A 13,415-nucleotide genomic window follows, 5' to 3' on the forward strand; every position below is an offset into this window, starting at 1 on the left:
TATATATATATATATATATATATATATATATATATAGTGAATGTATATATATATAGTGTAAGAAAAATAAAGCAAAAAATAGAAAGGCAAGGACGTAAATGTGGCTGTAAATAAGGAGGATCAGTTATTTTCCCTCATCCCCTGGCAGCAGGAATAAATCATTGCAGCCTGCCTAGTGTCAAAGCAACAGGGCACATAGCTGCCTGCCTGGAGCCGTGTCCTTGGGCAGATGCACAGTGTGACCTTGGCTCTGTGCAGACAGCAGACCCTCAGCAATCAGCCCTGCGATCAGGAGGGAAGGAGGCTGCAGCCCCTGTGCACTGATTGTCAGCAGAGGATGCAGCTCTCAGCCCAGCACAGACAGGAGCCCGGCACTGCAGCTGATCACTGCAGAGGCTGGCACATCTGATGCTGCTGCCAGGGCACAGACATGGGGGAGAGCTGCCGCTGCTGCCAGGGCACAGGCATGGGGGAGATCTGCTCAGAGTCACCAGGAACATCAGCCTCATCATGGAGAAGATAATTACCGGCATCGGCTTGTGAGGGGAGGAGAGCCGGCACACGGGGCTGCGGGGGGCTGCCTGCTCTGCGCCCCTCTACTGGGGGGATCGTCCTTCTTTCCATGTCCTGGGCTCTTGTAAACTTTACCCTGGAAGCTGCACAATGGGGTACCTTGTCCTCTGGATGGTAGTGCTGAGGGGGGCTGGCCAAGGGGCTTGTCATGCTTTCACTGTGAATAACAAGGACATCTTCTTCCCTGCAGTCCGGCAATAAATCAGCAGCTTCGGAGACTTCTCAGTCCCTGGGGGGGTGGTGGTTTTGGGGGTCCCCTGGTCATGGGGTACGCAGACCCCTCATCCAGCAGGGACCTGCTGGGGAACAGAACTTTATTCTTCATCTTCATCTGCGCCTTTGCCCTGGTGACCTTGCTGCAACAGATCCTGTATGGAAGGAACTACATTAAGAGGTAAGTGGGCATTAACCCTTTCCTCCACAGCTAGCCATGCATATTGATGGTGACTTTGGGCAAGGTGATCCATTCACCCTTTAACTCTGCACCATTGCATTTAATGTCCTGGTGGTGATTGACTTTCTGTCTGCACAGGAAGGGTTAACTAGGAATGCCCCCCCCCTTATATTGTCACATGTGTATTGTATCCATGTGTGTCCTGTTATGGTAACATGCTGGGGACAATGCATCCTGCATGAGGAACATGACACAAGTGTGAACAGCGGCCAATCAAGTGATCAGACTGATGGCACCGAGTTATACTGGGGGCACAGGCTTCACTGCTGGCAATGCCATATCACCTTGTCCTATAGCAATCCCCTTCTTATATGTGGGCTGAAGAGCTTGCAATCATTTATGGCGTCATCATCCCTACATACAGTAACAATGGTGCCTAATGTTCATTCTGCGCCTTAGGTTCCTAATGGGTCTGCGCTGTGAGAGTGGGCGGCAGCGGCAGTTTGTACAGAACTGCGGATATAATTACACCCAGTGACTGTAACGTGCTATACAATTATGTGCATGCTGTGTGGTTTAGGTGACAGTATTACATTCCTATAGGTTGTGTGTGGGGCGGTATAAGGGGGGATGGCAGTGCTAGCACCTAAAGAAAGGAGTATAGAAAGAGTATGGCAGGCAGTGCCAGCACCTACAGAAAGTGGTATAGAAAGAGTATGGCAGGCGGTGCCATCACCTACAGAAAGTGGTATAGAAAGAGTATGGCAGGCAGTGCCAGCACCTACAGAAAGTAGTATAGAAAGAGTATGGTAGGCAGTGCCATCACCTACAGAAAGTGGTATAGAAAGAGTATGACAGGCAGTGCCAGCACCTACAGAAAGGAGTATAGAAAGAGTATGACAGGCAGTGCCAACACCTACAGAAAAGAGTATAGAAAAAGAGTATGACAAGCAGTGCCAGCACCTACAGAAAGTGGTATAGAAAGAGTATGGCAGGCGGTGCCATCACCTACAGAAAGTGGTATAGAAAGAGTATGGCAGGCAGTGCCAGCACCTACAGAAAGTAGTATAGAAAGAGTATGGTAGGCAGTGCCATCACCTACAGAAAGTGGTATAGAAAGAGTATGGCAGGCAGTGCCAGCACCTACAGAAAGTAGTATAGAAAGAGTATGGCAGGCAGTGCCAGCACCTACAGAAAGTGGTATAGAAAGAGTATGGCAGGCGGTGCCATCACCTACAGAAAGTGGTATAGAAAGAGTATGGCAGGCAGTGCCAGCACCTACAGAAAGTAGTATAGAAAGAGTATGGCAGGCGGTGCCATCACCTACAGAAAGTGGCATAGAAAGAGTATGGTAGGCAGTGCCAGCACCTACAGAAAGGAGTATAGAAAGAGTATGACAGGCAGTGCCAACACCTACAGAAAGGAGTATAGAAAAAGAGTATGACAGGCAGTGCCAGCACCTACAGAAAGGAGTATAGAAAGAGTATGGCAGGTAGTGCCAGCACCTACAGAAAGGAGTATAGAAAGAGTATGGCAGGTAGTGCCAGCACCTACAGAAAATGGTATAGAAAAAGTATGGCAGGCACTGTCAGTACCTACAAAAAGGGGTATAGAAAAAGTGTATGGTAGGCAGTGTCAGCACCTACAGAAAGGGGTATAGAAAAAGAGTATAGCAGGCAGTGCTAGCGCCTACAGAAAGGGGTATAGAAAGAATATGGTAGGCAGTTCCAGCACCTACCGAAATCAGTATAGAATAAGTATGGCAGGCAGTGCCAGCACCTACAGAAAGGAGTATAGAAAGAGTATGACAGGTTGTGCCAGCACCTACAGAAAATGGTATAGAAAGACTATGGTAGGCAGTGGCAGCACCTACAGAAGGTGGCATAGAAAGACTATGGTAGGCAGTGCAAGCACCTACAGAAAGTGGTATAGTATGAGTATGGCAGGCAGTGCCAGCACCTACAGAAAAGGGTATAGAAAAGAGTATGGTAGGCAGTGCCAGCACCTACAGAAAGGGGTATAGAAAAAGAGTATGACAGGCAGTGCCAGCACCTACAGAAAGGAGTATAGAAAGAGTATGGCAGGTAGTGCCAGCACCTACAGAAAATGGTATAGAAAAAGTATGGCAGGCAGTGCCAGCACCTACAGAAAGTGGCATAGAAAGACTATGGTAGGCAGTGCAAGCACCTACAGAAAGTGGTATAGTATGAGTATGGCAGGCAGTGCCAGCACCTACAGAAAAGGGTATAGTAAAGAGTATGGTAGGCAGTGCCAGGACCTACAGAAAGGGGTATAGAAAAAGAGTATGACAGGCAGTGCCAGCACCTACAGAAAGGAGTATAGAAAGAGTATGGCAGGTAGTGCCAGCACCTACAGAAAATGGTATAGAAAAAGTATGGCAGGCAGTGCCAGCACCTACAGAAAGTGGCATAGAAAGACTATGGTAGGCAGTGCAAGCACCTACAGAAAGTGGTATAGTATGAGTATGGCAGGCAGTGCCAGCACCTACAGAAAAGGGTATAGAAAAGAGTATGGTAGGCAGTGCCAGCACCTACAGAAAGGGGTATAGAAAAAGAGTATGACAGGCAGTGCCAGCACCTACAGAAAGGAGTATAGAAAGAGTATGGCAGGTAGTGCCAGCACCTACAGAAAATGGTATAGAAAAAGTATGGCAGGCAGTGCCAGCACCTACAGAAAAAGGTATAGAAAAGAGTATGGCAGGCAGTGCCAGCACCTACAGAAAGGGGTATAGTATGAGTATGGTAGGCAGTGCAAGCACCTACAGAAAGGAGTATAGAAATGAGTATGGCAGGCAGTGCCAGCACCTACAGAAAAAGGTATAGAAAAGAGTATGGCAGGCAGCGCCAGCACCTACAGAAAAAGGTATAGAAAAGAGTATGGCAGGCAGTGCCAACACCTATAGAAAAGGTATAGAAAGAGTATGGCAGGCAGTGCCACCACGTACTGAAATGGTATAGAAAGAGTATGGCAGGCAGTGCCAGCACCTACAGAAAGGGGTATAGAAAGAGTATGGCAGGCAGTGCCAGCACCTACAGAAAGGAGTATAGAAAGAGTATGGCAGGTAGTGCAAACACCTACAGAAAACGGTATAGAAAAAGAGTGGCAGGCAGTGCCTGTAGCTACAGAAAGTGGTATAGTATGAGTATGGTAGGCAGTGCCAGCACCTACAGAAAGTGGCATAGAAAGAGTATGGCAGGCAGTGCCAGCACCTAAAGAAAGCAGTATAGAAAAGTATGGTAGGCAGTGCCAGAACCTACAGAAATGCATATCAGTATGATTTCCGGGTATGCCATAATCTGATCAGTAGGGGGCATTGGGAGGTGGCAAGTCCTGTGGGTGACATTTGGTTGCCCTGCTGGCTATTGCCTGCTGAGTTTTTTGGATGGCATCAAATATTGTAATGTGTTTTTAACTAGAAAACTAATCATTACTACATTACATTAATACAGTGATTATCTGCTGACACAATGTGCAACCACTGAGCGGCTATAGAGAGCGTCTGTCTCCCTGGAGGAGCTGGCCTGTCCGGCATTATACAGGATGCCCATTAATGTGAATGGACCTTGTGTAATACCTAATTTCCCCTTTGGAGTCGCTAAAGGGAAAGTAAACCTCTACTCAGATATATCCCCAAATAGTACAGGTCCCAGTAGGGAGGACACTTTGTGATCAGCTTATTGTCAAGCAGAAATCTGCTTTAAAACATATATGCACTTCAACAACACGAGTTAATATAAAAAACCTAACTCATAATTCACATGTACTTTACTCCTTTGCTTCAATTTTTCATCATTTCATGTTGTTTTCTTAGAAAAAAAAAAGTATGGTTGCCCTTGGCAACAGACTACAGTTCAGTTGTCAGACGTGACAAACTATTGTAATTGTCATTTGTGTTCGGTATGAACAGGAATCGGGCAGAGTTATGAATGCAGCTCTGAATACGTAACTGGGTACCTGCTGCAATTGTCACACTACGTTTTGCTCTAGACTCACCGAGTGTCATGGTGACATCAGACTCTGTTCACACCACAGACTCTGACAATCTGCACTATACGTTCTCTGGTGCTTCTGAGTTGCACAGGCAGGCTCAGGCGTCGACCAGTTGTGTGCTCAATAGTGATCAGAGTGGCAGGAGTTAATTTCTGCTAGCCTGCTGGTTACCTTTCTTGATCACATGTTGCAGGAGACCTATCACAGGTACTTCCCGCCTTTTTAAAATGGAGCAATTTGTCTTCCTATGCCGATTATAGCATTCTGGTACACCGGTCCATGTAGCTGTTCTGTTCCAGTAACTAGTGAGTTACTGCGAGTTGCTTGGTGTGCTGTGGAGTTCTCTCGTCATTTCCTCCTTATCACTTGTTGTCTGATTACCCTGTGTGAGTGTGCTGTGTGATAGAGTTTTAGTTCCCCTGTTTGTCTATCACTGTTGGTGTTTACACGCTCCCGTCCTGCTCCCTCTCCCCTGGGGTAGGGAGGGGATACTAGATCAGGGCTGGTCAGGAACAGGGATGGGAAGGCGGCCCAGACATCATCACCATCAGACGTATCTCTGGGATAAGGGGCAGCTAGGGCCCCCTAGCCTGAGAGTCATCAGGGCTGGTCAGGAGCAGGGGTAGGAAGACGGCCCAGACATCGTCACCATCAGAGGTATCTCTGGGATCAGGGGCAGCCTGAGAGCCATTAGGGCTGGTCAGGAGCAGGCGTAGGAATATGGCCCATGGCCCAGACATCATCACCCTCAGACGTATCTCAGGGATCAGGGACAGCTAGGGCCCCCCTAGCCTGAGATCCATCAGGGCTGGTCAGGAGCAGGGGTAGGAAGGCAGCCCAGACATCGTCATCATCAGACGTATCTCTGGGATCAGGGGCAGCTAAAGCCCCCCCTAGCCTGAGGGCCAGATTGGGAACCCCGGTCACCTGTTTTCCCCTGCGATCCCGTGACAGCAATAAGGCCTGTATGTTCTTACCCCATCAAAACAGTAATGTAGAGGCTGATGCCACATTCTTCCACAGACTATTGTGTCTTCCCAAACGTCATTCTCTAGGGACTGAGTAGCCTCCAGAATTATTGACCATATGGCTGGATTATTCACAGGACTCCATGTATTCCCTTGGGATGTGGGTTTTACAAGCTCAGGCCAAGCCGTCCTCTTTCCAGAGTCCAGAGCTGTGGCGTATCTTGGCTACTCGGTGTCCATGTATAACCTTCACGTCACATTGTCAGGATCCAGCAGTCAGCAGGGAGGCCGCGCTCCGAGGTAATTGACTGCAGTTTGCTGACCTCAGATTGCAGCACCCACGACTGCATCTATCCGAAAACACCGTCTCCTCTACCTAGATAGACCTTAGTGCAGCCCGGCCATTATTACAAGCCTGCCTGACAAGAGAGCATGGAGAATATGCAGCAGTCATCATCAGAGGCTGATGCAGGTGAAATTCTGTGCCCTGATGTAACACGTGCCATTTATTACACTGGTGGCTTTTTGCGGTAAATGGGCCTTGGGCGTCACATGTATAGGGTGCAGCAGTGATGGACCTTGAAGCTTGTTGGCCTCCATGTAAAATTGGGACCCATCACCCGATATTGGGCTTTTTAATATTGGCAGCCCAGAAAGACCTTTTGTCCATCTACTGGAACCCCTGACTTAAGGCTGCTTTACACCAGACAATCTATCGTGCGATAGATCGTCGGGGTCACGTTTTTTGTGACGCACATCCGGCATCGCTGGCGATGCCGGCCTGTGTGACACCTCCTAGCGACGCAGTATCGCTCACAAATCGTGAGTCGTGTACTGCTCGTTAGGTTCCATAATATCGTTTAATTTAGTTGTTCATCGTTTCCGTGGTATCACACGCCGCTCCGTGTGACACCACGGGAACGATGAACAGCAGCTCACCTGCGTCACGCGTCCGCCGCCGGCTATTGTGAAGGAAGGAGGTGGGCGGGATGTTTACGTCCCGCTCATCTCCGCCCCTCCGCTTCCATTGGCCAGCGGCCGTGTGACGTTGCTGTGACGCCGAACGTCCCTCCCACTCCAGGAAGTGGACGTTCGCTGCCCACAGCGAGGTCGCACGAGAGGTAAGTATGTGTGACGGGGGTTACAGACTTTGTGCGCCACGGTCAGCGATTTGCCCGTGACGCACAAACGACGGGGGCGGGTACGATCGATTGTGAAATTGCACAATTGGTCGCACCGTGTAAAGCCCCCTTTAGACCGGGGTCACACAACCTCTCATCCAAGAGAATCTGGTCAGTTATGCAATTGACACTCCGATTAATCTCTGATCAGAGTGTCCGCATCGTATGACCAATCCTACTGATTTTACTATGTGAACACTATTTGACTAATATTCAGGATTGCAAAATAATGAAATGCAAATATTAATGCACAAGTATATGTGACGCCCTGGCCGGGCCAAGTAGTCACAAATAGGGCCCTGCACTACACCTTTCCCTCACAGGTGACATCAGCCAACCTTAAAACCCTAGTCACCTCCCTCGGGGATTGATAGACACACTAGGGGGCGGAACCAGGTGGTTGGAAGATGCCCACCTAGGAGTTTTAGACCGCCCGAGGGCGGGGAAAGAAAACAGATCAGTTTTGGAGTTCAAGGAGAGTGGAGGTCAGGCCTGTGTCTCAGGCCTGAAGGCAAACTGACAGGTACCAGGGTAGGAGCCCTGGTGCCTTTGGCTAGGAGGCAGACGGCGGTCTCCGTCTGCAGGAGCCGGGAAGATGGCTCGGTGGAACCGAGGTGGACTGAGACAGGGATGTAGCCCGCCGGTACCGATTTGGGGAACCGACTTGGAAACCGGAGCACACAGGGGGGTACTCAGACCCTGAAGCTAGGTCCAGAAGCGACTGGAACTGGTTAATTAACTGATTGCGGCCAGGACTAGAGGTACTGTCCCACCCAAAGTCCCGATTGAAGGCAACAGCCCACCGAGGGGGATAAAAGGCCACCGCCACGGCTCAGAGATCCCATGGGCCAGCGTCTGCGGGCAAGGGCTCCTTAGGCCACATCCAGCCGGGAACGGACTACTGAAGTTGCAAGCACAGGCAGTCCACCGTTCTAAAACAGGTGCAGGAGAAAGACAGAGACCACCAGCCGGGTGGGGGAACCAGAACGCAGCCGGCTGCGGGCACCGACCACCATCACCTTGGTTTACCAGAGACTCGTGTGTTTTCTTAATAGTGAGTACACCAGCACCCTGCGGTCGCCCATCTCCCTGCACCACCAAACCCCAACGGGTCCCGGTTCCACCATCCCTGCCCATGGAGGGGTTTACAACTTGCTGCACAACTTCTCCCCCGGGTGCCCCTTAACTGCAGCGGTGGTGTCCAATATCACCACATACCGTGGGTGGCGTCACAAACCTAGTACAGCCCGTACATATACGTCCACCAAACCCCCCTTTTCATTCGGAGTGTCCGCGGGATCCCCCGGGTCCGGAGACCCTCAAGCCACCCACTGGAAGGTTCGGACCCGAGCAGCGGCAGGCTGCTGGCACGGAGGCGGCACACCCTGAAACTTTGGCGTCATGAACAGAATACTTACCCATCCACTTACGTTGTGGAAGTGCGCGTTGTATTGAAGTCAGCGGTGATCCGTTGAAAAATTTCTAGAAACTGCCATCTTGCCGCCATCTTTTGGCGCGAAGATTACTGCCCAGGACCTTCTTCCCCGCGAAAAGGGCGCGAAAGCTGAAGCTCCGCCCCCTGGGAACACGGCCGAAAAGCAAAGCCGGAAGTAGAAAAACGAAACTTACCAGCCAGAAAGAGGAGTGCCAGGAAAAGACCAAGGGGGGGGGGGGGGGGACTCTGCGACATGTGATCGAGCAGATAAAGGGCAGGGACTCCAGGACCCTGCCACCCTTCTGGTCTCGTCCAACGAGCCTGGATTGCAGGCTCACGCCCGGGACCGCGGCGTGCGTAGAAGCCCAGACTGCACGGATGTGTCGCCGGATCCAGGCGCAGGCGCACTTTATGCTGGAGCGGTGGATGGCTGAGATGGAGGAGCTGGCTGCGGCTGTGCGGGCACGCGAAGTGGAGCGGGTAAGCGACCCACGCCCCTATGTCCCCAAGGGACCGGCCGATCAGGCTGAGGGACCCGGTCTGCCCCTGCCCTCTATATTGCCTCCCTCGCCGTCTGTACTGGTTGCTGCTGACCCCCCGCTTGGTCCGCTGCCATCAACACCGGCAGTGGAGTCCATCCCACCAGCCCGCGAGGACCAGCTCGAGGAAGCCGCCGATAGCCAGCCCGTCACCGCCCCGACACCGATCCCGGCTCCACGTATCATCCGCACCCGGAAGGTGCCCCGACTTCCTCAAGACCCGTTACCGGCCCCGGAAGAAGCCGTGCCTGAGACAACAACGGCTCCGGCAGCCCGCCCGGTCAAGGTGGAGCTGATCCCTGACCGGAAGCCAGCACGACAAAGAACGCTGAACGCTCCCAGACTCCCGACCTCGGCTGAGGTGCAGAGGAAATGTGCCTGCGGGGTAGCAGTACAAGCCACGTCACAGCAGGGCCCTCCACTGCCGAAGGTGCCGGTCGTAGCCGGCACGGAGGTGCTCCAGCTGTGCTCGGCCCCCGCGCAGGTCCCTATGGAGCAGGCCACAGACGCTCCGTATTGGGAGTGGCAGCAGCGCCAGCTGGGCCGGGAAATCGCAGCCCGTGAAAAGAGGAAGGCGGAGGTCTTATCCCAGACCATTCAGGAGAAAGACAACCTGCGGAACGCCACCTACCGGGTGAGGGGCCCGACACATGAAGGCCAAGTGACCCCCCAACGAGGATGGGGTTTCATCTTTGAGCCGGGCATGGAGGCCGAGATCTTTGTGTCCTGGAGGGATGTGTACCCGCATCTCCCCATCGGCCATCCCGACCGGGACCTGGAACCCAGAGAGCTGGTGATGTACACCCGGCACTGCGGAGAGAGGAGGTGGTTTGCCCTGGATGTCCGGAGGAGGGTAGCCCGAAGTGCCCCACAGCGCAGCCACCCCTCTCCGCCTCCCTTCAGTCCTGAATATGAAGAGTATTAAGTGGTAGCGGTTCCCGGCTACCTTTCTGCAAGTCCCCGTTGGGACCCTGTTGATGTTCCCGTTGTTTTATTACCTGTTCATACAAAAAGACATGGCTGAGAACTTGCAGGCCAACCCAAAAACTATTGGGTCTTGTAAATAGCCCCAGACCACCTTTTTCTTCATCCTGCAGTCTACGGAGAGGCTAGTTGGAGGAAGGGCCTGCGGCAGAGTAGGCCGAGGTCCCGTCACCACGGAAACCGGTGACTACCCTCCGGGTCAGGGGTCCCCTGCACGTGGGGCCTCTGAGAGAGACTGCTGGGTAAGGAACTTACTACCCGGCCCGTGTGGGCAACACCCGGAACCCGAACCCGTTTCCTGGACTGGGGAAAAGGGGTGCTGACCTGGTTTTTAGAGGCAGCATCAGGGCGAGGTTTCCTCGGGTGGGTTAAAGTGAAAAGGACCCGGTCCCGTCCCGGTTAATAAAATTGTTTCATGCAACGTTTAAGTAACCTGCCTCCCGTTAAGGGAAGAAACCAAAGCATTCATACTCTGTAAATATGTTATTACAATTGTATATGTCCTAAATTCTTTTTATCTTTTTCAGTTAAACAAAATAAACCGATGGTGGTCGGACAGCCCGCGGACGGTCTGTGTTTAACTAAGGGGGAGTGTGACGCCCTGGCCGGGCCAGGTAGTCACAAATAGGGCCCCGCACTACACCTTTCCCTCACAGGTGACATCAGCCAACCTTAAAACCCTAGTCACCTCCCTTGGGGCTTGATAGACACACCAGGGGGCGGAACCAGGCGGTTGGAAGACGCCCACCTAGGAGTTTTAGACAGCCCGAGGGCGGAGAAAGAAAACAGATCAGTTTTGGAGTTCAAGGAGAGTGGAGGTCAGACATGTGTCTCAGCCATGAAGGCAAACTGACAGGTACCAGGGTAGGAGCCCTGATGCTTTTAGCTAGGAGGCAAACGGCGGTCTCCGTCTACAGGAGCCGGGAAGATGGCTCGGTAGAACCGAGGTGGACCGGGACAGGGTTGTAGCCCGCCGGTACCGATCCGGGGAACCGATTCGGAAACCGGAGCACACAAGGCGGTACTCAGACCCTGAAGCTAGGTCCAGAAGTGACATGAACTGGTTAATTAACTGATTGCGGCCAGGACTAGAGGTCCTGTCCCACCCAAAGTCCCGATTGAAGGCAACAGCCCACCGAGGGGGATAAAAGGCCACAGCCATGGCTCAGAGATCCCACGGGCCAGCGTCTGCGGGCAAGAGCTCCTTAGGTCACATCCAGCCAGGAGCGGACTCCTGAAGTTGCAACCACAGGCAGTCCACCGTTCTAAAACAGGTGCAGGAGAAAGACAGAGACCACCAGCCGGGTGGGGGAACCAGAACGCAGCCGGCTGCGGGCACCGACCACCATCACCTTGGTTTACCAGAGACTCGTGTGTTTTCTTAATAGTGAGTACACCAGCACCCTGCGGTCGCCCATCTCCCTGCACCACCAAACCTCAACGGGTCCCGGGTCCACCATCCCTGCCCACAGAAGAGTTAACAACTTGCTGCACAACATCTCCCCCGGGTGCCCCGTAACTGCAGCGGTGGTGTCCAATATCACCACATACCGTGGGTAGCGTCACAAACCTAGTACGGCCCAGTCCGTACATATACGTCCACCAAGCCCCCCTTTTCATTCGGAGTGTCCGCGGGATCCCCCGAGTCCGAAGACCCTCGAGCCACCCACCGGAAGGTTCGGACCCGAGCAGCGGAAGGCTGCTGGCACAGGGGCGGCACATATACTTTCCTCTATATAGTATTTCTTCTCAAGTCACATCCAAATCTACTTTGAAATATCCTGCTGGTTGCCACTGTGATAAGAGACGCTGCCCCAACAGTTTTCCCAATAGACCATTAAAAGGAATATGTCTGCAGGTTTTTGTTAGCTCTTGTAAGAGCAGCATGATGTAGACAAAGAGATCCTGAATCCAACTATGTATCACTTAGATTGGGTGCAGTGGTTCTGACACAGAGTTTTTAGATTTAGCAATACAACAGGGCTGAGAAAGCTAACCCCGCCCACACCAGGCTCTGTATGTACAATGTCTATAGACAGTGAGATGTCAGCAGGGGGCGTGATAGACTAGCTAACCTCTAGCTGATCTAGTCTGGAAATTATAATCTCCTGAAACTAACACAAACATTGCCCACAGTGTGATAAGAGACACATTTCTGAATTCTGTGTGTTAACTCTTACAGCATGCTGTCTTCAGATTACATAGCAAAAACCTGCTGACGAGATTGCCTTTAATTGCTCTCCACTGGCTGCATTGCGTTATTAGAAGTGTACAGTTTCTGGTGTAGACACCACAGTGCCTGCAGTGCACCAAAGGGGCAGATGGCTGAAAGGAGATGTCAAGTTCTTCATGCTTTTGAATCCTACGAAGAAGCAGAAGGAGAGATTTGAGTGCTGCTTTGGTTGTGTTTGGAGTAGCAGGTGCTAGTTAACATATACGTAAATGTGTTAGACTGATGTTGCAGTTGCTGCAGTCACTCATATACAGCCGCAGGGCTGCAGGCCCCCCACCCTGCATGGCTCAAGCCCCCCGCACAGCTGCAGGCCCCCCCGCTCGCTGGAAGGAACTCACCTGGTCATATTTTAATGTTGTCATCAGCTTTTTCCCCTGAGTGTTAATACTCCACATTCAGCACACTGGTAAGGACGGAGATGCCTCATATCCTCCCAGAACCGCTTTAGGCTCATTTAGCAGAATAAAACAAGTCATTTTTCAGATTTTTACTATTATTTTTTTTACTTTTAATATCTTTAGTCAACTGAATTAAGCTCCCACTAAGCTGGTTTAACTGTGGACTGAGCCACGAGGAAAGCAGGCTCCTCACTAGCCGCACTCGGTAGCCTATACTAAGGCCACAGGGCAATGACTGCCTAGCCTACCTGTCACAAAAGTAGAAAAGCTTGATGTTACTGCCCTCACCCCTTCACAAGAAGTTACAGACAGACCAATATGCCCAGAAACTGTTTAGATTCTCATGCTCCATGCCTCGCCATCCATGCTTATGGAGTGGATTGTTATATTTCATCAGAATTCTGCCAGCACTACAGGTGCTGCAACTCCCTTTCTTTCTGTCATGATTCCGTTGTGCAGAACATTCAGTATTGTTCTGCCATGCTCTCCCGCAGAGCCGGAATATATGTAGCCTATGGTGCAGAGTGCTTTGCAGGATGAATGCTCTACTGGTTGTTAAACAGCACTGGGTTTCACACTGTCCTGGGAGGTGCCTCTTGTAGATACTTCTCATTCCCCGTGATTGCTCTGCTTCTTTAAGGAGCGTGTTAGCTCAGGATGCCGCCAGTCGTACTTACTGTTTACAGTTGAGCTGTTGAC

The 13,415-nt window shown here is 51.6% G+C and overlaps 1 protein-coding gene across 2 annotated transcripts in view; it reads left to right on the forward strand.

Moving 5' to 3' along the window:
- The first annotated feature begins 213 nt into the window (after positions 1 to 213).
- ST8SIA5 (ST8 alpha-N-acetyl-neuraminide alpha-2,8-sialyltransferase 5) overlaps positions 214 to 13,415 on the forward strand; it is a 123,024-nt gene continuing 109,822 nt past the window's right edge. Inside the window, exon 1 of one of the 2 annotated variants that reach the window (XM_075327503.1) lies at positions 214 to 967. In XM_075327503.1, coding sequence (XP_075183618.1) covers positions 837 to 967 — 131 coding nt within the window. In that variant the 5' untranslated portion in view covers positions 214 to 836. The remainder of the gene's footprint in view (positions 968 to 13,415) is intronic. The other variant, XM_075327511.1, reaches the window with a different exon arrangement.

This window comes from Anomaloglossus baeobatrachus, chromosome 1 (assembly GCF_048569485.1).
Source record: "Anomaloglossus baeobatrachus isolate aAnoBae1 chromosome 1, aAnoBae1.hap1, whole genome shotgun sequence".
In the NCBI taxonomy this organism is placed as follows: Eukaryota; Metazoa; Chordata; class Amphibia; order Anura; family Aromobatidae; genus Anomaloglossus; species Anomaloglossus baeobatrachus.